Genomic DNA, 22,855 nt, shown 5'->3' on the forward strand with positions numbered 1-22,855 from the left:
CTAGACATCAACTGTACATTAGGCTTTGTTCTGGTATAAAATGTACTGCTGTGCAAACATTTGTCTGTCTTCATCTTCTGAGAATAGTTTTCCTAATGATTGAATTAACTGAAAACCTGCCATGATTTTGGCTTTTTAAAAGATTTTTATTTATTTATCAGAGAGAGAGAGAGCACGCACAAGTGCACAAGCTGACAGAGGCAGAGAGAGAAGCAGGCTCTCTGCCAAGCAAGGAGCCCGATGCGGGACTCGATCCCAGGATGCTGGGATCATGACCTGAGCTGAAGGCAGTGGCCCAACCAACTAAGCTACCCAGGCATCCTGAAAACCTGCTATGTTTATATGACACTTGGCATGAATAATTAGTCAGTAATAATTAGATCAAGCTGAACCAAGGAGACTGTTCCATGGGATTCTTAAATGTGGTACCCAGCATCTTGAGATCCATCTGTCTTGGGTGGATTAAGAAGTAAAACTTACCAGCTATAGGTAACCATTTTCCCCGCATTTAAAGAAGAAGGCTTGAGGTCAAAGAGGCTGAGATAGAGCAGGAAAGGCAAAGTCAGAAAGCAGAGCTGGAATCCTGGTGCCATTTGCTTCCATGGGTACTGTCATTCCTAAAGTCCAGGGTATATTTGTGTTCAACCCTTTTGTAATTCCTTCCTTCCTTCCTTCCTGCCTGCCTCCCTCCCTCCCCCCTTCCTTCCTTCCTTCTTTTCTCATCACTATCTGGGGAATCAAGTATGCCCCATCCACGGGGTGCAGTCACAAACAACATAGCATCCAACGAGGGGAACTGCTTTACAGTGAGAGGTGCAGGAGTGGGTCCCTGACCACGGTGTCCCCTGGTTAGATCATGTGCCATGCTATTCAGGGATAGCCAGCTTCACAGAACACTGGCTTAACCTTTTGCTTTTCAGTTATTTATACCTTTGTCATGCCTTTTAGGGAATTTTCTGAACCTGGTCTTCCACTTGTTTATTTGGTCCTTGGCTATACACACTCTGCTATTCACCCCAGGCTTTCAGGGCTTTATTTCATCTATAACATTTTTAGTGTCTGGTTCTGTAGTTGGTTCCTTATGATTTCTTGTCTCCCCCTTCATCTTTCCAAAATCCTCTCTCTTCTTTTTTAGAGTGATATTTTAAATGCTTATTTTCATTCGTTGTCCTGCCAAGTCCATTAACTCTGGTGTGTTTGGATAAGGTAGTCCTGTATGGCATCTTTTCTCTCATTGGGTGTGTGCCCCTCAGACATCTCTTATCTGCCCCTGTGAGCTCCTTTCCTTGGGGCCAGGACTAAGTGCCTGGGGGAGGTGGCATAGCCCAAGTGTAGTGTATTGCTGGTGAGTTGGGAAGGAGACTCTCTGGGGTACAGTCCGCACCCCTAATTCGTACTGCGCTGAGCAGACGCCTGCATCTCTGGAGAAAGTCCTTGTTCCTCACGGCCCAGGTAAATCTCTTACTAACGCCCATTGCCATAACTTAGTGCTTAGGGTACAGGGAGAGGGAAGAGGATTGGTAGGAGAGGGAAGAGGAGTGGTGGGAGAGGCTGCTGAGGTGCCGGCCAGTTCACTGCACTGGAGTTTGTTACTGACTTCCCCACCCAGCCACTGCCTTTTCAGCCCTTGGTAACGATGACAGGACTGGCCAAGGTCTGCCCACTGCAAGGCAGGAAAGAAGTAAGGGTCTATCCGTCCGAGAACCAACAGGGCCTGATTCCCTTCTTGGAGCTCTGTCTTTGGCTCTGGGTTGCCATTGTCCACACCCAAGCCCAACCTTTTGCTGATGGCCACGGGGCTGCTCTCTCTGATCTGCCAGCTTCCCTTTGATTCTCAGGTATCCCTGGATCTGGGGCTGGTTTGTGCTATCTGCCTTCTGGTCAGCTTATCCCCATCTTATAAAAGAGAAAACCAACTTGAGAGAGGGGATGGTTTCTCCAAGACCATTTAATGAATAAATGAGGCAGCTATGACACACATATGTCTGTGTGTCTTGAAAACCATGCTCTTAATATGTTGTATCCCCCTATACAGACCCTGGAATCTAGGTCCACTCATTATATCAAACTCTTCTTCTGAAAAAGAAGGAAAACTCAAGGGATTGGCTTTGAAGTCTCTCACATGGGTCCTCGGTTGGATTTTAGGATGTTTCATTTTCACATAGATGAGCTCTTGAGTTGTTCATCATTTTAATTAATCAGCTCTTAATGGGGGTACCTGGGTGGCTCAGTGAGTTAAAGCCTCTGCCTTCAGCTCAGGTCATGATCCCAGAGTCCTGGGATCAAGCCCCGCATTGGGCTCTCTGCTCAGCGGTGAGCCTGCTTCCCTCCTTCTCTCTCTGCCTGCCTCTCTGCCTACTTGTGATCTCTGTCTGTCAAATAAGTAATAAATTTTTTAAAAATCGGCTCTTAATGTTTTTAAAATTATTAAATGTGTCAAACAAACATGTTCAGATACCCATGTATTGACCGAAACTTGAGAATTAACCTTTTGCTGTACTTTTTATTAAAAAAATTTCAAGCATAAATGAGATGCTATTCCTATCTTCAGAGATAATCGTGATCTCCAAGTTGATGTGTATCATTCCCATTATGTTTTTATGCTTTTATTTTATTAATACATATCAAAATGTTTTTTGGCTTAATAATATACGTAAATGGTAATGTGGCATATTCTGATTGAATGGGGGCCGGCACAGGCGGTGAAAGAATACACCCAAGGCAGAACCAAAGAGAGAAAAGTTGAATATACCACAAGGGAGCAGAAGGCAGGACAGCAAAGGAGAGACTGTCTGCCAAGAGGCGGTCATGTGGGGCTATAGTTATAGGATGGGGTTAAGAAGTAAGGGACTGTATGGAATTTTCTCTTTTTTTGTAACCTCTGGAACTGCGCCTGGTTGTAATTGGTCAGTTAGGGCCTATGGTTATTTTGAGGTGGGTCGCTTGATGAGCCTGTTTCAGCTTGGTGGTCACTGTGGGCCCTTTTGCCTTGTTTATGTTTCCACTGCTCAAACCTGTTGCCTAAAGTGAGCTCTGCAGGGGTGCCTGGGTGGCTCAGTCACTTGAGCGGCTGGCTCCTGATTTCAGCTCAGGTCATGATCTCAGGATCGTGGGATTGGCCCCACGTGGGTCTCCATACTCCGTGTTCAGTGTGGAGTCTGCTTGAGATTCTCTCCCTCTCCCTGTGCTCCCCACCCAGCACTCAAGCTTGCGTGCTCTCAATCTTGCAAAATAAATAAGTAAATAAATACATAAATAAAATCTTAAAAAAAAAAAGTGGCCTCTGCTGGTAACATACTATTATCTTTGTTTAACACAACATAATGTTTTTGAGACTGACCGTGTTGATACCTGGAGATCTAGTTCATTCGTTTCTAACGTTATGTAGTATTCCCTTGCATGACTATATCACAGTTTACTTTTTTATTTTTTTGTCATTGAAATGTTTGGGCTGACCATATTTTTGCTCTCAGGAGCAGTGATGCAGTGAAGGTTGTTATAGGCGTCTCCTTGAGCATATTTGTGAGAACTTTTCCCAAAGTATTTTCTGGGAAGGGAGGCCTGGGTGGCTCAGTTGGTTAAGCATCTGCCTTTGTCTCATGATCTCCGGGTCCTGGGATCGAGCCCTGTATTGGCCTCCCTGCTCAGCAGGGAGTCTGGTTCTCCCCTCCTTCTTCCCCTCCCCTACTTGTTCTCTCTGTCTCTCTAATAAATAAGTAAAATCTTTTCTAAAAGTCTTTAAATAAAATAAAGTGTATCCTGAGGAGTGGAATTGCTGTCATTCTGTTGTGCATCTTCAAAGTTAAGATTGCCAATTTGCTCTTCGGAACGGTTGTCCTAATTTGTAATCCATTTTAAGAAGCTACTGAGTCTGTATTTCCCCATATTCTTGCCAACATATAGTATCATCAAACTTAAAATCTTTTGTAAATCTGACAGAAATGAACTCAAATTTCTTTGTTTATTGGATTTTTCGCCTTTGGAGTGAGGCTGAGCAACTTTTTATATACATATTTTCAGATTTTATTTATCTGACGGAAAGAGAGACAGTGAGAAAGGGAACACAAGCAGGGGGAGTGGGAGAGGGAGAAGCAGGCTCCCACTGAGCAGGGAGCCTGATGCAGGGCTTGATCCCAGGACCCTGGGATCATGACCTGAGCTGAAGGCAGACATTTAACTGACTGAGCCACCCAGGTGCCCCCCAGATTTATTTGAATTTAATTACCCTTTAAAGACTTTATCCCTAAATACTGTTCTGTTCTGAGTTACCAGGCATTGAGACTTCAACATGTGACTTTTGGGAGGACACAATTCAGCTCATAACAGGCAGGGGCAGTGTCTTCTTTCCCAGTGTATCCCTTGTGCAGGGCCATGCTCATCTCTTCTGTATCATTCCAATTTTAATATATGTGCTGCCAAAGCGAGCATATCCTCCCCGGTGGATCTCATGCTCTGAGCATCATGCCTGACGTTAAGTAAGACACAAGAACACTTTTTCTATTTAATTAACTGCTAACTGTGTGACATTGACCTGGTTCTTCTATCCTCTGTACCTTAGTTGTGCCACCTGTGATAATACCAGGCTGGGGAAGTTGTTCTCTAAGGACCTTCTTTTTTTTTTTTTTTTAAAGATTTTATTTATTTATTTGACAGACAGAGATCACAAGCTGGCAGAGAGGCAGGCAGAGAGAGAGGAGGAAGCAGGCTCCCTGCTGAGCAGAGAGCCCGATGTGGGACTCGATCCCAGGACCCTGAGATCATGACCTGAGCCAAAGGCAGCAGCTTAACCCACTGAGCCACCCAGGCGCCCTCTAAGGACCTTCTTGACAGTTGACATAACTTCCTTTAATTAATCTCTTCAGTGAAATCTCTCCCCCTCACCACTAGAGGGAGATGTGACTTCTAATTTTTTTCTCTGTGGGTGGTGCCTTCAACCCTCCTGTCCCGGGGATATTAAAAGTGGAGAAACTGAGGCCAAGGACACCGGGCAGCCAAGCTATCAGCAGGGTGTTCAGCCCTGGGCTTGAATTTCACCTCTGCCGTTTCCTGGCTGAGGTATCTTTGCCAAGGTCCCCCTTGAGAGTGTTAGTTTTCTCTGCTGCTGAGTGGGCAATGGGAATGCCTCATCTGTGATGATATGCAGGGCAGGCTTCCAGATGGAGCTAGCTCCCCGTCTAGAAACCCCAGAAATGCAAATGCCCCACTTGCTTCTTTCTCAGTAAACAAGTTCCTGTCTGCTGATGGGTCATTGAGAGTGTTGGCAAGTCTGTCTAAGGCGTGGGCCTTTCTGAGGGCTTGGACTGGCCAGGGAGGGCAGATGTCCAGAGAAAGGCAGGCAGGCAGGTTCAGTCCTGCTACCTGCCTCCTCCCCCATGAAACAGGTATGTAAGATGCTTTGGCACGGGGCGCCTGGGTGGCTCAGTCGCTGAGCGTTTGCCTTTGGCTCTCTGGTTATGGTCCCAGGGTCCTGGGATCCAGCCTCGAATCAGGTTCCCTGCTCAGCAGGAGGCCACTCCCCCTGCTTGTGTTCCCTCTCTTTCAAATAAATAAAATCTTAAAAAAAAAAAAAAAAAAACAGATGCATTGGCAGATCCAGTGTGGATCTCTCTCTGTTAAATAAATAAATAAATAAATAAATAAATAAATAAAATCCTTAAAAAAAAAAAAAATCCCAGGGGCGCCTGGGTGGCTCAGTGGGTTAAGCCACTGCCTTCGGCTCGGGTCATGATCCCGGGGTCCTGGGATTGAGTCCCGCATGGGGCTCTCTGCTCAGCAGGGGGCCCGCTTCCCTTCATCTCTCTCTGCCTGCCTCTCTGCCTGCTTGTGATCTCTCTCTGTCAAATAATTAAATAAAATCTTAAAAAAAAAAAAATCCCAAGCTGATGCTTATCATTTATATAAGAGTGCAAAGTCCTGTTTCTCCCCCTTGACTGAAATGTTACTTGTAGCCTATCCTCTTGATGGAGGAGTGCAAGGGGACAGCTTTACTTCTGCAGAATGTAAAAAAATATAGCATATTTTAAAAGTTCCAGATTAACAAAAGTAACATTTTTAATTTTTTAAAACATTTTATTTATTTATTTATTTTGGGGGGTTTTTGGTTTTGTTTTCTAAAAAAAGATTTTATTTACTTATTTATTTGAGAGAGAGTGAGCGAGGGGGGTGGGAGGAACAGAGGGAGAATGACAAGCGTACTCTGCGCTCAGCACAGATAGGAGGTTCCATCCACAACCCTGAGAACGCGACCTCAATCCAAATCCAGACTTGGCTGCTTAACTCACTGTGCCATGCCCAAAGTAACACTTTGTTTTCCCAAAGTAACACTTAACACACACACAAAAAATCACACTGCAAATAAATAAATAAATAAATAAATAAATAAATAAATAAATAAAAGTCACACTGCAGTGTAATTGTGCTTTTCATAAACTAATTCTAGAATCATAAAAGACTTGGATTCATGGTGCGCTCAAGCACTGTTGTTTGGTAATGGCACTCAAAGTTTAAAGTTGCAGGAGCAAAGCTTGTGGGGCCTTCCAGTAGGCCCAGCAAAGGTCCCAGGCAGAGTCCAAACGAGAGATCCACCTTCAGTCCTCAGAGGCCCCCTGAGATGAGCCCTGACGACAAGCTTTGGACGTGGGGTAGAAACGGGGATAGGGGAGCCTGGGTGGCTCAGTGGGTTAAGCCTCTGCCTTCAGCTCAGATCACGGTCTCAGGGTCCTGGGATCCAGTCCCGCATCGGGCTCTCTGCTAAGAGGGGAGCCTGCTTCCCCCTCTCTCTCTCTGCCTCCCTCTCTGCCTACTTATGATCTCTCTGTCAAATAAATAAAATCTTTGAAAAAAACAAACAAGCAAAAAGAAAAGGGGATAGATTTCTTTTTTCATCTTCTTTTACTTCCTCAACCTTGTTGTTTTGTCATATTTGTAAACACATTAGGGGGGAAAAAGATTTCTTCCTTCGGGATGTGACATTTGATATGTCATCTCTCCAAGTGTCACTTTTCTTAGTGTAAAAGGGAAATGATATTAGGACCACGTCACCGAAAGGAGAGCAGGCGCTCCTCGGTTGTGCTGTTAGTATGAACCCTGCCTAACCCAGCTGTTTCTGGAAGGGGGTGCCTGCTCACTTTACCTCTTCTCGGTCACGTGAGGTCTCATCTCTCTGGGCCCCAAATTCACCTCCGCGAAACGGGTTTGAGGGTGTCACTTTGCAGTGCCATCTCCATCTTCCTCAGCCTGTCGCGGACCAAGGCAGAGGATGGTGGAAAAGGGTGGCTTTTCGTCAGGGAGTTGGCTGGTTCTACACTCGGAACTAGTCCCCCAACTCACCCTGCAAATGAAGTCGCGGAGCCTTCCCGACCTTGGACTACAGCTCCCAGCATGCCCTGAGGGCCTCTTGGGCCAAGTCTCGCGTGATGTGAAGAGACCTCGGAAAGCTTTACGGAAAAGCTGCCGGCTGGCCCGGCGGCCTGTGTTCCCTTGTTGGTACCTGGGGCCTTCGGTGTTGCCACCGGCATAACGCTGCTCACACCATGGCTTGGGTCCATACTGCGCCGCAGCGTCTCGTGAGACGTGGGTCCTCAGAGCCTCTTTAGTGCCAGAGCTCGGGCCGCAGGCAGCCTCGCGGCGGCGGAAGAACAGGTAATCAGACGGACGGGGCCTGGACCTCCTTGGGGCTCTGTCCTTCGAGCATCCGAAGGGGCGCGTCTCTGGATCCTTCACCAAGGAGCCGACCCGGGGCCTCTCGGTCCCTCTCCTTTCTTTCTTCCCCAGACGCAGACCTCGGCCCGACTTCCCCTTGCCTCTCCTGTCCCGCCTTCTGGGGTCTCCCAGTGGGACTTCTCTCTGCGGGTCCCCCTGCATCCCCTGTACCCGGCTTCCTCAGATTGACCTAGGCCGGGACCTCTTCGCCCTCACCCCTATGCCTCCGCCTTGCCCTGCCCTCGGAGGACCTTCAGCTTGTGCCAGGGCCGGGCCTTAATCTTTTCCTTAGTCTCGCCGGGTGGGAGTGGGGTTGGGTCAGACCTGGCCTTTCAAATCCTGGTGGCTCTGTTCCGTATTCCGTGGAGTCGCGTGAGCTCTGCGGGGGAGTGGGAACAGGGAAAGGGAAAGGGAAGTGGAAAGGATGTATGTGGGTCGGAATGCTTCCTGGACCCGGAGGATGGCTGAACTTTGGTTTCTACGATGCTCTTTAATGAAGAACTAACTAGTTTGTCCCCTGAACTTAATCAGGTGGAGGGGACAGTGTTGCAAGCTGAAAAGCAAATAACTTGGCTTTTTCAGGGCTTTATTTTAATACCCCTAAAAATGGGGGTGAAGCCTTGCAGATCGGCTACTTATCTGTGACCTTGGATAAATCACATAATCACATCTCTTGATTTTTAGTTTCCTTCTTTTAAAATTTTAGGGGATACATAATACGTGCCTTGCAGAGTTGTGGCAGGGTTAAAACACAAGATAAGTGTTGTCTAAAACCCCTAGGAGTATTAGTGTTAGCAACAAAGGATGGATTTACCCATTATGGTAAATAGCATCTTACAGTTGGTTAAGTAAGTCCTAACTTACTTAAAAATGATGTGTATTATCACTCTTGCAAGGTTGTGGGGAATACATGAAGGTCAGGAAGGTGTTTGGCAGACTCTGAAGGGCTATACCAATGCTAGTTGTTTGTCACTCTTAGAACCTCTGAAATGGATGGACTCTTCCTGAACAGCTTTACTAATGTGCAGCAGCTGGACAATGTTCCTCGTTAATACCTGTTTGTCATCATAATCAATCATCACATCATTTCACTCTGGTAAGGTGACCTTTCTACCACTTATAGTGTCTTTGTCATATCACAGGTGTTAATATCAGCCACAGGTGAGACCTTTGATTTTCTCCTTAAAAAAATTTTCTTAATCTCCTTTGGCACGTTTGTCACCCATTGGCTCTTTTATGTGTGCTTCAGCGGTGTAAACAAGCCATAAAACTCTGTGTGCCTGTCAAAAGAACAGCACTGGAGCTATTCTTTGGTGTTCACTGTAAGAAAATGCCCTTTGTTATTTTTATTAGGTGGCAGGGACTCAGCTCCGAATTCTATATAGAAAAAGCATCTGGATCCCAGTCTTTCAATGGCTTCGAGACAACCAGAAGTGCCTGGTAAACTTAATTCTTTTTGATAAAGTCTTACTTTGCCCTTAATGTTTTAAGCTAAATAGAAACCACTTTTTTTCCTCAACCGTGTATTAGTGGTTACTTTCTGCCACCAGGCAAGTATTTAAATCTAATAGATTGGCATCATTTAAACATTATTTTATTAACCACCCAGGCAGTGTATGAACCCAAACCCTAAACTGAAAGAGAACAGTCATTTCATACTTAAAGTTATGCCAGATTTGTCACTTTCCTACAGATATCAAATAAGAATACAGAATAAGTTGTGTAGTTCTTGTAATACGTACGTATTCCCCTTTTTGGAGGGGATTGGGGGTAGGCAGAACAGAGGTCTGGGCAAAACGTCTCCAGCCTGATCGAAAGGCAGATTAAACTTGGGGAATTAGGAAAATGCTCACGGTAACGTTTAATGAATCCTGGGTCTGTGTAGGGCAATACTTTCTGCGTTACTGAAGTCATTGATCCCTCCCAGGACTGTTTTAGTGGGAAGGGCCAGTGATTTTTAATGAAATCTGCATCACTCAAATTCTGATTCTCAGTAAAGATAGTGCCTCTCTCTCAAGGTTGCTCTGAAGATAAGCATTACATACGTGGAAATTGAGTTAAAATTTAATGATGAATATATATTTACTGCTCAATTTTTTTTGTCTCTGTCTGTAGGAGTATATTACCTACTGAATTTTAGCTGGCTTTATTATTTTTAGGAGGGCTGTCAGATGGCTGCTGGGAGGAGGCTTTAGGATATTTCAAAATTGCTTCCAAATTAAGTGGATTAATAGGGGCATTTCCCCCATGTCTCCTGATGTGTATCCATCTCTCGTCTCTGACATCATCCGTTTGTGTTTTAGTTTGTCTTTCACTGTTGCTGTGGTTACCATAAACTCCCTGTAACCCCCTGGGCCATAGAGTTATGCTCAGAAGGTTAAAGCGTTGTAGTGTGGGGAGTGCGGAGTATTGCCTGTAGAATGTGAGCACTGGCTTAGATCTGTTATGCCGGGTGTCACTTAAAACCTATGCTTAGTTTCCTGAGCTGGAAAATGGGAAGAATAACTACTTACTGAGGATCAGGTAAGACGAGGGCTGTGGCTGGCCAGCAAGGAGAGGTATTTGGTAATCATTCTTTGCTGATGCCTTTGTTTTAATTGAGAGAATACAAATGTCATATAAAATTCCCATTTAAAGTGAACAATTTTGTGATGTTTAGTATATTCCCATGGTTGTATAGTATAGTATATACTATACTACTATACTATACTATAGTATAATATAGTATATTCCTATGGTTGTACAACCATCACTACCATCTAATTCCAGAACATTGTATCACTCCAAAAAGAAAAGCCTGTGCCCATTAGCAATGACTCCTTATCTGTCCCGTGCCAGTCCTTGGCAACCACCAGTTCTTTATTTCTATGGATTTGTTAGTAATTATTATTAATAGTAATAAAAATAATAGCTGCTTGTTCCCCTTGCTGTTTAAATGAAGTGTCTTTGTGGGTTTGGGACTTACTGCCATTGAAGTTGATGCCTTAGAGAGTTATGGTATAATTTTAAGCAGGAAAACATGCTGAAGGCAGGATCTGGACTGATGTTCTGCTATAAAAGGATTAGCGGGCAAGCAAAATGAACTTTGCTCCCTGGCCTGGCAGAACTGAGAGTGCCCTTGAAGTGGGGTGCCTGCGTCACTGCGGGACATTCCGCCAGTCCTTTCCAGTGAACTGGAATGGCAGGAGCGCCTGCCAGCGTTCAGTGAGAGTGGTTGCCAACAATTTCAGTGACGGAAATTGGCTCTGTGTTTAAATCATACAGAATACTTGAAACTAGAGGTGACACTGGACAGCAAATTGTTTTAAATATTTCTTGTAATAGCACTTTTGTTTTTGGGTTTTTGTTTTGTGTTTTGTTTTGTTTTGGTAGAGTTAGATAGGGAAGGCAGAAGATTTGCAGTTGAGCCCCCGCTGGCTACTTTCTGTATGAGCTTTGGCAAATCACTTTATACCGCTGGAGCTAAGTTTCCTTATCTATAAAATGGGATCAACAACTTCATATCTTTAGTCCTGCGTGAATTGAGAACCTTGGCATTGTGTGGGGTGGCTTCTGTGGCATAAAGAACATAAGCTTTGAAGTCAGATAGGTTTAGATTTTGATTCCAAACTGTACTTTGAAGTTGTATGAGTTTGCTCAAGTAAATTTAAATTGAACTTTGTTATTCTACTCCATAAAAATGGATTAGGGCTTTTGAATGGGGTAAAGTGGAGAATTCAAGGTGTCCTTCATAAAGAAAGGACTTAGTACTGTTACTTTTCCTTGAGTGGATTAGCTATTCCAGAATGAGCTATGGCTCTGTCCAAGAATAAGTGTTTCAGAGCTTTCCTGCCTAGAGATGAATTTAAAGATATTAGCGTGTTCAACTGCTGAACCTGTCCTGACAGGTATCTCTGTTCTTAGCTCTTGGGCCTAGTGGGCCTCTAGGCAAGATGTCCCTGCCCATCGGGATGTACCGCCGGGCATTCAGCTATGATGATGCCCTTGAGGACCCTACACCCATGACTCCTCCTCCATCGGACATGGGCAGCATCCCCTGGAAGCCAGTGATTCCAGAGCGCAAGTATCAGCACCTCGCCAAGGTACCTGACGCCACTGACTGCTTCTGGCAAGCCTGACCTCTTTGTTTTCCTTCCTCTGCTCCAGAAGCCTTCAGTGGCTCTGGCCCTCACAGAATTGGGCGGTCACCAATTCTTGTATGTGTTCAGTGCCTCAGCTGGAGTTGGTGGGCTTTTTTTTTTCTTGTGAATTCAAATGAGAATGGTCATGTCTGCTACCTGAGACTCTTCTGTGTCATCCCTCTGCCGGGTGATCCAACCACGCAAATTATTTAAGATTTCTTGCACTTACTGAGTATCTTACGCCTCTAAGTCTGGTGTCACACTGCTCGTTGCCTGGCATGTTTATAGTCCCAATCCTGTTCTTTTACCCCTCTTCTCACTCCAGCTGCCTGATAAGTGGTATCCTTTAAGTCTCAGCTCAGACGTCTTTTCTGTGAGGGTTTTCTTCCATCCTCCCGATAAGACTACTACCTTTCCCTTTGAGCTCTTCCCTATACCGCAGACCCTTGTTGTAATCCCTACATTACTTTATCACCTCCCATTAGCTTTTTGAGGTCAGGGCCATGGCCCATTTTGTACTCCCATCGGCAGTACCTAACAGAGGACCTGGCATAAAGTGGGTTTCTAAAAAAATCTTCATTGGGTGACGGGGGGAAAATTGGCTCTTTTCTGAACACATGCTGTGCTATTCCTCATGCTGTTCCTCCTGCCTCAGATAGATGCCTCTTTCCACTGCCATCTTCCGTAAAAGCTTCTTCTTTCGGGTAACTGGGTGGCTCAGTTGGTTAAGAGTCTGCCTTTGAGTCAGGTCATGATCCCAGGGTCCTGGGATCAGGCCCCACATGGAGCTCCCTGCTCAGTGGGGTATCTGCTTCTCCCTCTGCATTCTGCTTTCCTGCTTATGGTCGCTCTCTGTCTCTCTCTCTCTCTCTCAAATAAATAACTAAATAAATAAAATCTTAAAAAAAAAGGCTGCATTTTTCCTAAGGCCCACCACACACACACCCACACCCACACATACACACCCACACATACACCCTAACTGCACCTTGATCTGCTCTCCAGCGCTTTTGTGCAGTTTGGCCTCATAGGTTCTCACATGCTTGTGGCAGACTTGCTTCCTGACTGCAGGGGCTGTGTGTCTCCCTCACCTCTGACTCTCCAGCCACCAGGCATGCCTGAATAAACTAGGCCCGCCAAGTTCCATGAGGCCATTTAACCTGCAGCTAGTTTCACTGAACTTTGAGCCCCGTGACAGCTTAGGGCATGGCAGGAAGTACACAGTAACCAGCTGCTCAAGCAGACTTGGGTGTGAATCCCCTAAGGGACTGTGTACTAGCAATGACCTGGGGGACACAGCTTTGCCCCTGAGTCACAGTGTTTCTCATCTGAGAGCTGAGAATACTTTATGGCATGGACGTGTTGTGGGGATTACATAGAAGAAGATTAGAAGGCTTGATATACTGGGTAGTGTGACTCCTGGCTCCTTACTAAACTTTCACTTGGTAGAGCTGTATTTAATCCTTCCTTTCCAATGAGGCCCCCTTCCCTTGCCCAGGAAGCTCTCAAAATAGGGAGCTTCTTTCTACGAAAGCGTCCCCTACAGCTCTGGGGGAAGTTTTCTAGATCAGTTATCTACGGAAATCTGACCCAGTCATTTGTTGAAGAGAAACCATTCAGTGTTGAAAGTCCAGGTAGTGCTGGGGAGAAGGGGCCTGGCAGCCTGGCTGCGAGGCCAGAGCAGCAGACTCAAGGGACAAGGGCAGAAAACAAGCATGGCTTCTTCCTTTTTTTTCCCTAAAGATTTTATTTATTTTAGAGAGAGAGGCATGAGTGGGGGGAGGGGCAGAGGGAGAGTGTGTTTCAGGCAGACTCAATGCTGATGGAGCTGGACTTGATCTCGTGATCCTGAGACCATGACCTGAGCCAAAACCAAGAGTCAGATGCTTAAGCGACTCAGTCACCCAGGCGCCCCAAGCTTGGCTTCTTAGAGTGCTTTGGCGGAGCACACGCATTTCATGGTAAAGGCTGCTGCTTATTCCACTGGGCAAGGGATGGGCTTCCAGTTTTCTCTCGTGCCCTAGCTGGAACCGTTGACAGTTTGGAACAGCTGCTCTCTCAGAGGAAAGCTTGGCTTGACTCATTACATGCATTCTTTTTTTTTTTTTTTTTTTAAATATTTTATTTATTTATTTATTTGACAGACAGAGATCACAAGTAGGCAGAGAGGCAGGCAGAGAGAGAGAGAGAAGCAGGCTCTGCACTGAGCAGAGAGCCCGATGCGGGGCTCGATCCCAGGACCCTGGGATCATGACCTGAGCCGAAGGCAGAGGCTTTAACCCACTGAGCCACCCAGGTGCCCCTCATTACATGCATTCTTTTAGTCCTGATGCTCCATTCCCAAACACAACCACGCTGCAAGTAAGGAAGCAGAGATCCCTTTTATTCAAGTAGGGTTACAGCTAAAAGATGTAAATCCTATTTTGTAACAGGGTTGCAGCATTTCAGGACTTTATTCTGCTGTCTTCCTTTTGGACCATCTTTTTCCTCAATTCCTTTGGAGAAGCAGAGAACGGAATAAACACAGTTTTTTCCCCCTGCTACTCCTGAGCCTAGTGTCCAGTGTTTAGATGACAGAAGGTGCTATGTCTCAGTTCTTTCATGTGAAAGACTGGGAGCTACTTAGATGATGATGATGATCATGATCATGATCATTATTTTGGTTTGTGTTAAAAGACTATTGAACCTTTTGGTCTTGGGCACCAGTAGCATTAGCATCACCTGGGAATTTGTTAGAAACATGAATTCTTGAGCTGCATCCTCCCCTCGCACCGAATCAGCTCTGGGCTGTGGCCAGCAGTCTGTTTAACAAGTCCTCCTGTGGGATTTTGATGCTCAGCAAAGTTCGAGAACCACTTAGTAAATGTAGTGATGAAGCAAAAGCCAGCACAGTGCCTGGTACATGGTCAGGGCTTAGTAATAAGAGTTTCTTTTGCATTCTTAGGGACACAGTAGTATAGGATATTGGACAGACAGGGGCTGGGAAGGTAGTAGACCTCAAGAGTTTCAAATTCTGGCTTTCCCATGTTTATAGATTCACACTGTGCTTATAATGTCTTTGTGTGTTGTCACTAAAGATAATACCTATGTAATTAGTTGGAGACAGCCAACCCCCCTTCAGCTATTTCTTTATGTATCAGATGAAAGGTAGTTCAGTACTTTTTTTTTTTTTAAGATTTTATTTACTTATTTGACAGAGAGAGAGATCACAAGCAGGTAGAGAGGCAGGGGAAGCAGGCTCCCCGCTGAGCAGAGAGCCCCATGCGGGACTCCATCCCAGGACCCTGGGATCATGACCCGAGCTGAAGGCAGGGGCTTAACCCACTGAGCCACCCAGGCACCCTAGTTCAGTACTTCTTCCCCAAAGGAGTAAATCTGGTTGTGTGACTCCCCTGCCCAGCTTAAGTGCCTCCTTACCTCTCTTGAACAGGTGGAGGAAGGGGAGGCCAGTGTCTCTTCCCCTGCCGTGACCCTGTCATCGGCCACTGACGGTGCGGACAAGGCCCCTGTGGTGAAGGCTAAAGCGACTCATGTCATCATGAACTCTCTGATCACAAGTAAGCACTTTGCATCCTCAGAATAGAGGGCCATGGGGGTGGGAGGAGTTGGGGCTTCCTGCAAGCTGGCTCTGGGGGATGGCGCAGCGTCTGCACCTTTGCATGACTTGGCCTGACAGCCTGGCGCTTGTCAGCGTGGTCGCTGACACACCGGTGCTGGAGATGCATTTAGGTGGAAGATTGGCCCTATATGAATCATCTCGGTTAATTTAGGTTCCCTCTCGTTGCTCTGTCGGTGATGGTCTTACTTTCCCGTATGTGTCAGTGTGGCATTGGGCAAATGACTTAACTCTTGAGGCTGTTTCCCTCTCCATGAAGTAAGGAATCTGGTGCTTGGTGGCTGTGAGCCACTGCCATGACTCCCAGTCCGTCCTGGAGAAGGAGACACACCATAGCATCTCCCACCTGCCCTGCCTGCACTACTACTACTTCTTTTTCTTCTTCTTTTTTTTTTTTTGTTTAATTGAAAGGCTCCAAGTTGTTTCTCTTTCTGGACCTGAGGCAAGTTTGGTGCCTCAAGCGTCTTTCGCCTTAAGAATGTGTGGTTTGCGGTTCTAATGAGACCAGGAATAAGAGAGCTTGCTTTTCTTTTTCTTCCCTTTTTTTTTTTTTTCTTCCTCTCTTTTAAAACCTTGTAACAAATTAAGGGAACTTGTCAGTTCTGGAGGGCGCTTCTGGAAGCTGTGGGAAGTTACCATCTATCAGATGCGCAGCCCTGCCTGTCTGCAGTAGCTCACGTGGCACATAGAGGTGCTTTGGTTGGCTCAGTTTCCAGGTCAGAAGCTCTTGTTCATCCGCTCCAGGAGGGCATCTGCTTGTCTCGGGCAGTCCTGGAGAATTCACTGAAGAACTAAGAGTCCAGACTCTTACTCAGACTCTTGTTTTTTCCAACGTAAAGGACCACTGGACTCGGCAGATAACTCCCTGTGTGTTGCCAGCTTGAGGACATACTGTGGCAGGGCTCGAGAGCTCAGCCTACGCTCTCTTAGTACAGGGTCACTTGGTCATTGAAAACACTGTCCCTCACTGTACGGAATGTGCTGGCAGCCCAGTGTGCTGTGTCACTCAGACACTTGCCTGGTCTCGTTGCTTCCACTTTTAAATGTATTTTTATATGGTCACAGGTAGAGTAGACATACCATCCTATTTTTCTTTCTTTTTTTTTTTTTAAAGATTTTATTTATTTATTTGTCAGAGAGAGAGCGAGAGCAAGCACAGGCAGACAGGGTGGAAGGCAGAATCAGAGGGAGAAGCAGGCTCCCTGCAGAGCAAGGAGCCCGATGTGGGACTCGATCCCAGGACGCTGGGATCATGACCCGAGCCGAAGGCAGCTGCTTAACCAACTGAGCCACCCAGGCGTCCCCCATCCTATTTTTCTTAACTAGTATTTCCATGAACTTTGTTGCTCTGGTCTTAAATTAAAAACAAAAAAATAACTTGAATTTAAAATCCTGGTACTCATTAAATCCTTTCCTGCTTTTTGCATCTTCAGGTGGCTACCTGGTAAGACTGGAAAACATCTTGATGCATTTTTTTCCCTTTGCTTCGATTTCTAATGATCATAAAAGAGTTCCTTCGGAGGGGAATGACTAAGTCATAAAGGACATCTAGCATCTAGGCTTTGGGTCCACAGCCGCCACATTCCTGTGTGAAGGGGTGGATTACGTAGTGTGGGTGCCGTGGAAGCAAAAATGCAGCTGTCTGCCATTCCACAGGCTCACTGACTTACTGGTGAGCTGTCAGGCCAGACTGAGCTAACACTGAGTTCGGCCTGTCTGTTACGCCAGGTGCTGGGATGGCAGAACTCATACATGAGAAACATTGGCCAGTCCAAGGCATGTTCTCTGTGGTTTGGATCTCCTTGGCATGTTGGTGCCACGCAGCCAAAATGTGGCACGTTTCTCTTTGGTGGAAGTCTATGTGTGGGTGGTGAGTTGAAGCTGAGGAAGCTTTGCACTTGGAGAACTTGGACTTTCCGGAATGTCAGCTGCCTTCTCCATGCTGAGTTTCTCAGTACGAAGAAAATGTCAGTGCACAAGTAAAGGAGGGTGAGGAGTGTTTCCCTGGAGGTTACCTGACACTCCCTTCAGGAGTAATCTGTTCTTAGCATGGTGTAAGGGAGGGCTTCCTTCTCATTAGAGAACTTTTGTACAAGGTTCAGCATTACTGCTGTGATGCTTGTCTGGGGAACCCCTCTTCCTCAGGTGGTCAGTGTGGTTGGTCTCTTGCTTCTGGGGAGAAGAGTGGCTGTCTGTGTTGAACTCGCCCAGTTTGTGGTGGGAGGGGGGATGGGTATGACCATCATCTCCTCTGTTCCCAGAACAGACCCAGGAGAGCATTCAGCGTTTTGAGCAGCAGGCAGGGCTGAGCGATGCTGGCTACACACCCCACAAGGGCCTTACCACCGAGGAGACCAAGTACCTTCGAGTGGCAGAAGCGCTCCACGTAAGCTTGTTTCTTAGGAACTTTAAAAAAGCCCTCCCTGTTCATAGCTTGAGGTGCGGCTGTGGCTTAGATGTTACTGGCTTGCTTAGCTGGGGGATGTGGAGAGCAGTGGAAAGCATTAGGTGAGCATTTCAGCTCTGGTTTAGTCCCATGTGGGGGTGCTTTCTGTTTGAAAGCTCCAGGGCTCTTAGTCTGTGGTTTCTGCTTACCTGTCTATAAAGTGGGGGGATCTGCTTTGTTTCCTTATGGTTAGGAGGAGCAGCTGAGACTTGGAGCTTATAGGTATGCTGTGTGTGAGCACATTAGGGCCCACAAAGCGGGTACTTGGTGTACCAGAGTGACCAACTTTGAGGGAGAAAGGAGAACCAGGTAATGTTAACAGAGGTCACACTTTAGCGGGAAAGGAAGATCATGCTCTGTGTTTCCTTTTTACAAAATTAAAATCAGATGTAGAATGGAAATGTTTCTGCCTTTTCATTTCTAAAATTGTAAACGAGTGAAGAATGATTTTTGGTAAGGTCAATAACAACCAAACAGTCGACGGATGACGTAGTTTCAAGGCATTTTCTGTCGCAGAATGCCAGTTGGTACTTCATAGTGATCTGTGAGGTACTTGCATACACTTAATCTTTGTATTGATCCTGGAGGTAGATACTATTGTTTATATCTTATAAATGCAGAGACCAATCCAATGTCATATATTTAACCAGTCATAGTACTAGAACTCAGGTCTCCTGTTTCCCTATTTCCTGGTGTTTTTCCCCCCATATTCCAAAGTTGTCTGAGAGTCTGGATCCTGAAGGGGCTCCCAATACACAACATATAGAAGGCTCTGCAATAATACGGATCTGGTGGCCCATGGCCAAGGATAGAAGACATTGTGGACTGTTTGCATTTCACAGTGAACATCTCAGATGATTCTTTGCATTCTAAGTTTAGAAACCACTGCCGCAGGGGATCAAGGTTGGGTTGGTGACCAGCTCAATCTCTCAGACGACAGAAACTTCTGGAGAGGGGTACTCTCAGTCTTTGAGAACTTCCCAGGCGAGGTGTGAGTCAGAATTCCTTAGTTGGGCAGTTCTGACTTTGGCTCATTTTCTGCATCTTGGCCACACGAGTAGAACATGAGGATGGCTGAAATGCCATCTCATGTAAATTGATATGGTGCATGTTTGAGAACATTTAGACATGTTCATTTGTTTGAAATATAGCTTGGACTTACTAGACATGGAGCACAGAGACAGTGGGGGCAGGGGCTTGATCTAGAAGAACTGAGAGGTTGACTTGTCTCTCTCTTTCTAGACAGCTAGTCTGTATGTCAGAGGCATGTTTACAATGCCCAGGGAACCCAGAGTCACTGGCTGTGGGAGGGAAGAGAGAGAGAAGGGGACAGGCGCCACAGAGAAAGCATTTAGCTGGAGAGGAATAGCATGCCTGAGTCTTCTTGGCTTTAAGACACTGGGAAGGTCAGTGCTTGTACCTGGTAGAAGAAGCAGCCTAAGAGTTCAAGGCCCTACTTAAAAGGCCTGCAATGTCTCCAGCTTGAGTTCTTGTTCTTCCATTTACTGGGCAAGTATGGAAAAATTACTTCTCCAAAAGTAAAAGCTCTAGTGTGATATTTAGCACAGAGCTGTTTGAGATATGTTGTAGAATGAATAGATTTTCTTAAAGATGAAATTTTGTCTAGTATGGCAAAATCAAGGAATATCTGTTCTATAATCCAAAATTATTCTACGTACTAACATGGTTCCTTTTGCCTGAAGTTGAAGTGAAGTGTGAACCATGTTATTTACACCCAAAGGAGCTATTTTATATTTGCTTTCATTTTAAAAGAATTTCTCTTCTTACCCATCTGGACAGAAACTAAAGCTACAGAGTGGAGAGATAACGAGAGAAGAGAAGCAGTCCGCCTCAGCTCAGTCCACCCCAAGCAGCAGCCCCCACCCTTCCCCTAAACAGAAGTCCAGGTGAGCCCTTCTCATGAGCCTCCCGAGCTGCAGTGTGCTTCTAGAAAAGCTAATGCTGCATACGAAAGTGGACTTTAAGCCTAGTGGTTTCGGGGGAATAGGGGGAGTGGAGTTCTCCGTCTCTCAGCATGAGATGCTTCTAGAGGCATAGGAAGAGGATATAATGGTATGCCTTATTCTTTGTCTTCCAGAGGCTGGTTCAATTCTGGTCCTTCCACAGCCTTACCTGGCCCAAATCCTGGCACCATGGATTCTGCAGGTGGGGACAAGGACAAAAACATGGCAGATAAATGGAGCCTCTTTGGACCGAGATCCCTCCAGAAGTCTGATTCAGGTAATGCAGCTCCTTCCAAAAACACCCATGTGGATGGCATTTTACCATGTCCATTGGGGGTTGCCTACTAATTTGAAATAATTTGCTTTTTGGTTTACTTCTGTAGGAGGTTTTGCCACCCAGGCTTACAGAGGAGCCCAGAAGCCTTCTCCAATGGAACTGATCCGTGTCCAGGCCACCCGAATGGCCGAAGATCCAGCAACCTTCAAGCCACCAAAGATGGACATCCCAGTGATGGAAGGGAAGAAACCACAGGCACGGACCCATAACCTCAAACCCCGTGACTTAAATGTGCTCACACCCACTGGCTTCTAGAGCTCTTTGTATTCCAGAAACTCTGGATAGAGGGTATCTTGTACCCAACTCCCCTTTTACCTTGGCTTTGACATAGGAAAGGGTTTTTTTTTTTTTTTTTCTTTTAAAACCTCTTAAACCAATGCTAGAGCTGGAGGTATACTTGGTTTTTGAGAAATGTTAGTGCAAAGCTTATCCTTGTGTGGAAGAAACCATGTTATATGGTTTAAGTGATGTATGGGGGATCTCATGACCATTTTTGTTATCATTTACCTTAGACAAGAACTTTGATCATTGCTTACTAGGTAAATAACGTTTGTGTTGTTCCGGAACTTAGGTTTCTCGACTTCTTTACCACTGTAAACATGTGCGTGGCCTAGTCATGGAGTAAAGCTGTGCCCGAACTAGCTGAGACTTTGACCCTCATGACTGTGCACTTCCGTGTGCTCCAGTCTTGTCAGCTGGGGGACCTGAGATCTGTTTGGTGGCCAGACTTGGCAGGGACCCCCCACTTCCTGGGCCGGAACTGGAGCATTCTTGTGTTTGGTAGCCTTCCGGGTCACCTCACCTGTAGCCACTTCTTACAAGAGCACTTCTGGCCAGTGCTATTGGGAGGGATGCTTCGTTTTTCTGTTTCACAGAATAAACACTAGTTTTGCATATTCTGTTTTGCACTTTTAAAATGAAAATAATTTATCTCCAATTTGATTGAAGACTTCCTAAGGGAGAAAATTCAGTCTACTGGTTTGGTATAGATAAATAGATGTTAAACTTTTTTCAAGTATGCACAAGGCGGCACCTACATTTAGATGGTAGTCTTGAGGTTCACGTGAAACTAGCGTCATCCTATTTTGATTTTCTTGTTCAGGTCAGGCATAAAACTTTTTTTTTTCCCCCTGGGAAGTGCAAGAATTTAAAATTTTTCTGTATGAAATCATTGCCCCCAATAAAGAGCTGCATACTTTTATAAATATGTAAGTTACTGAGGGAAGGAACTAAGAACGCCACTTTATTTCTCTTCACCATGTATGTGTTCAGTCATTGTCTTAAATGCGGTCTCAAATTCCCACTGTTGTGTTTTTTTTGGATACTATCATGTGTACATAAGGAGCTGAGCTGACCTTTCCATAGAGAAGCCCTGGAGTCTAAAATGATCAAAATAATTAATTTATTTGTGTCTTCTGTTATGCTTGTATCTCTTATTTGTTTTGACAATAAACAAACTTCTTAAACTGCTTTCTCAAATGTGGATAGTTTTTTTTTTTTTTTTTTTTTTTTTAGTTTAAGAGTTGTTCTTACGTTCTGCCTACTCACAGCCATAGAACCTAAGCACGGTAAACTTGGTATTTTGAAAAACCATTGCCTTTTTATTGTATCCTTTTAACATCAAATTATTTGTAATACACTCAGTCCTTTTGTTTCTACCCCCCACCCCCATTACATTAGATCTTAATAGACTGGCCACAAAGTCAAATTCATAGGCAATATAACAGCTCTAATAGAAGATGTTTGTGTTTCATCAGGGAGAAATGAGTCTCTCTTTCTCTTCTGAAACAGGTTGTCTGTACCTCAAATGACATACTCTGATGTCCGAATTTGTTCAGCAGAGGAATTCTTTTTTCACATATTGAAAGGAAATGTTAAACATATAGTGCATATAGTATTACCTGTTTCAAAAAAAGTATAGATAAATAATTTATGAAAAAATATATACACCTTGTATATTTAAGCCATATCTGAGAATGGGCTAGGATAGAATATCAAAAAAAGATATTTACTAAAGAGTTAGAAAGTCATTATAACCTACAGATAAATAAGACAGGTTTGGTCCTGTAAGATTTTTAACTACTTCAGATACTTCTAGAACTTCCAGGTAGCTGGAGCTAGAGTTCAGGAGGTATTCTTGGTGTTCAGTGCTTCGAAGGACCTCAGGGGTTGCTCCAGTTCTTTGGAGGAGGCTCTGTGTCAGGGTTCAAGTCGGCGGCATAGAAGAGCAGGAGCTTCAACAAGTGCACCTTGTCTTGGAGTTGGGGTGCCAGCGGCTCCCCCAGCATCTGGGTCAGGCGGCCACGGAAGGCCTCGATCTGCCTCTCCACATCCACCGCTGTGATGTCATCCCCTTGTTGGGGCTTGGGCTTAATCCTTTTGATGATTAAGTCTTTCCGATCAATCACTGAACTCCGCAAGTGCTCTGCAAGAGGGGAAAAAGTCAGTGGAATCTTCTGAACTGCTTTTTATTCCTTTACGACTTACGATGAACTCCAATTTTAGCAGGTAGGGTCTAGGCAAAGACTTAACTGGTAGTTACTGGAGTATAAGTCAAAGGCCATTTGAATATCTGTGGTCACTCAATTTCTTAAAAGGTTTCTGTTCTTGGTTCTCTCTGGTCCTCAAGTTTTACACATTAAAATTGTACAAATTAAAACTCTTAGTTTT

General features: G+C 45.2%; 2 protein-coding genes and 1 non-coding gene across 5 annotated transcripts in view; 1 reads left to right on the plus strand and 2 right to left on the minus strand.

Annotated features, from left to right (window-relative positions):
* Positions 1-4,322: 4,322 nt before the first annotated feature.
* Positions 4,323-4,428, minus strand: LOC123390884. The gene has a single exon (XR_006605472.1). It is a non-coding gene; the product is annotated as a U6 spliceosomal RNA (small nuclear RNA).
* Positions 4,429-7,421: 2,993 nt separating this feature from the next.
* On the plus strand, positions 7,422-21,655 carry KIAA1191 (KIAA1191 ortholog). Of its 2 annotated transcripts, XM_004737559.3 has the most exons (9): positions 7,422-7,641; positions 8,681-8,797; positions 9,055-9,141; positions 11,605-11,783; positions 15,253-15,379; positions 17,700-17,824; positions 19,685-19,791; positions 19,983-20,125; positions 20,232-21,655. In XM_004737559.3, exons 3-9 carry the CDS (start codon positions 9,114-9,116, stop codon positions 20,438-20,440), a joined length of 918 nt encoding a protein of 305 aa, XP_004737616.1. In that variant the 5' UTR covers positions 7,422-7,641; positions 8,681-8,797; positions 9,055-9,113; the 3' UTR covers positions 20,441-21,655. The 2 variants fall into 2 exon arrangements, with proteins under 2 accessions (XP_004737616.1, XP_004737617.1); XM_004737560.3 differs by lacking the exon at positions 9,055-9,141.
* SIMC1 (SUMO interacting motifs containing 1) overlaps positions 21,315-22,855 on the minus strand; it is a 69,703-nt gene continuing 68,162 nt past the window's right edge. For both annotated transcript variants that reach the window (XM_045075590.1, XM_045075589.1), the window contains one exon: positions 21,315-22,610. In XM_045075590.1, coding sequence (XP_044931525.1) covers positions 22,348-22,610 — 263 coding nt within the window. In that variant the 3' untranslated portion in view covers positions 21,315-22,347. The remainder of the gene's footprint in view (positions 22,611-22,855) is intronic.

This window comes from Mustela putorius, unplaced genomic scaffold (genome assembly GCF_011764305.1).
Source record: "Mustela putorius furo isolate JIRA1106 unplaced genomic scaffold, ASM1176430v1.1 tig00000145_pilon_pilon_pilon, whole genome shotgun sequence".
Classification (NCBI taxonomy): domain Eukaryota; kingdom Metazoa; phylum Chordata; class Mammalia; order Carnivora; family Mustelidae; genus Mustela; species Mustela putorius.

Bases quoted from the DNA above. Each gene is read 5' to 3' on its own strand.
- KIAA1191 (XM_004737559.3), top strand. From the start codon at position 9,114: ATGGCTTCGAGACAACCAGAAGTGCCTG. The intron at 17,825-19,684 runs GTAAGCTTGTTT...CCATCTGGACAG, and splicing joins GAGTGGCAGAAGCGCTCCAC to AAACTAAAGCTACAGAGTGG. The intron at 20,126-20,231 runs GTAATGCAGCTC...TTACTTCTGTAG, and splicing joins CCTCCAGAAGTCTGATTCAG to GAGGTTTTGCCACCCAGGCT.